Raw genomic sequence first — 1,601 nt, 5'->3', positions numbered from 1 at the left:
TCTGTCTGTCTGTCTGTCTGTCTGTCTGTCTGTCTGTCTGTCTGTCTGTCTGTCTCTCTCTCTCTCTCTCTCTCTCTCTCTCTCTCTCTCTTCTCTCTCTCTCTCTCTCTCCTCCTCCTCCTCCCTCCTTCTCAGACAGTCTGTCTCACATTTTAAATGGTATCTATTTCTTAACGTGTCTGTATAATTAGAGTTTATTTTCTTTTTTTACCTGTAAGGCAGTGTCCAAAACGTGCACTTACGATATGAATCTGAGACGGTAAACGTTTCTTTATCAAGTTTATGAATCTGTACTGTGTCCCTTACATTATTTTTTTCACGGTCACTGGTCGGACATTCTGCCTAACCTGTAGCCCGTTGAAAATAACATTTTCGATTTTTCAAATATTAAAAACTGCGTCCTACCCTAATTTCTTTTTTTTTTTTTTATCAAATTCCGAACCAGCTTATCAAAATTAACAAATTGACTCGTGGGTGACTCTTCTACTCGCTTGGTTTTTGAAGATCACGAAAAGAAGTAGGCTAAGCCTATTTAACCATAGTTGCATCATGTATTGTTTACTGATAACGCTTAGAAGTTCCATAACCCCCCCCCCCCTCCCCCAACCCACCCCAAGTAAAGATTATCATTCGTTTCTTGCTCGATTGCTTGCGTGTTGCAGGAACAAGCGTTAAGCGTACGAATATTTGTCGTAGTGGCTAACCATCGCGCTGTCGACTCGCGGCTCAAAATAGATCCCACTTCATTGACCAACTGCTTGCTCCTCGCCACGTCCTGAGCGATTCGCGAAAACACGCCTGGTGACGAATAGCATTCGCTGAGCTCGTTCGTGGCTGTTGTGGTGGTACAAATAGGCGCACGCTTCCACTGAGTCTAGTTGTAACTTCCGTCGTCGTTGTCTTTTGCAAGAAGGAGGACGTGTCTTGTCTGCTATAGTTTGTTAGAGGGTTGTGAGCGTGGAAAAAACAAGCAGTCAGTTAACAATATGGCTTTGGTAGAACTTTTCGGGAATGAAGTGGTCGGCAAGAGCGGGAACGTGCAGACCTCTTCCTTGGAGAGCAAAGATGTTGTAGGTGAGTTCTGAGCTAGGTCTGTAAATTGCATGTTGTATATAATTTGTTGTTATCATTATCGTAGGTGAGTACTGAGCTTGGCCTATAAACTGTTGTATATTAATTGTTGTTATTATTTTATCGCAGGTGGGTACTGAGCTAGGCCTGTAAACTGTTGTATATTAATTGTTGTTATTATCGTACATGAGTACCGAGCTTGGCCTATAAACTTGTGTATACTTACTGTTGTTATTATCGTAGATGAGTACTAATTTCTTCAGTTTTTGTACATTGTTTTATTGGGATTTATCGTTCGTGGGTAATGAACCATTTTTTAGTGTAGAGCAAGCAGTATGTTAGTGTGACTTACTTATTGTAATTGAGTCCAGCGCTCGTCTGCGTACTAATCTACATTTTATTTCGTACCACAACTTTTAGTACTGCCGGGCTCCAGCCAAAGTGTATTGCAGTTAGAATCTAGATCTAATACAATTCACAAGAAAGGCTTTTTAGCTTTTTCTTTTAGTATATATATATATTATATTATT

At 40.5% G+C, this 1,601-nt stretch overlaps 1 protein-coding gene across 1 annotated transcript in view; it reads left to right on the top strand.

Annotated features, from left to right (window-relative positions):
• Positions 1 to 792: 792 nt before the first annotated feature.
• LOC106011470 (nucleoredoxin) overlaps positions 793 to 1,601 on the top strand; it is a gene marked incomplete in the record, with an annotated part of 11,911 nt that continues 11,102 nt past the window's right edge. Inside the window, 1 exon segment of the mRNA XM_013081286.2 lies at positions 793 to 1,075. Within this exon segment, the coding sequence (XP_012936740.1) occupies positions 987 to 1,075 (89 nt within the window).

The sequence above is a fragment of the Aplysia californica genome, unplaced genomic scaffold (assembly GCF_000002075.1).
Source record: "Aplysia californica isolate F4 #8 unplaced genomic scaffold, AplCal3.0 scaffold00124, whole genome shotgun sequence".
In the NCBI taxonomy this organism is placed as follows: Eukaryota; Metazoa; Mollusca; class Gastropoda; order Aplysiida; family Aplysiidae; genus Aplysia; species Aplysia californica.
The sequence above is the reverse complement of the archived record's forward strand: the minus strand, read 5'-3'. Positions and strand labels throughout refer to the sequence as shown.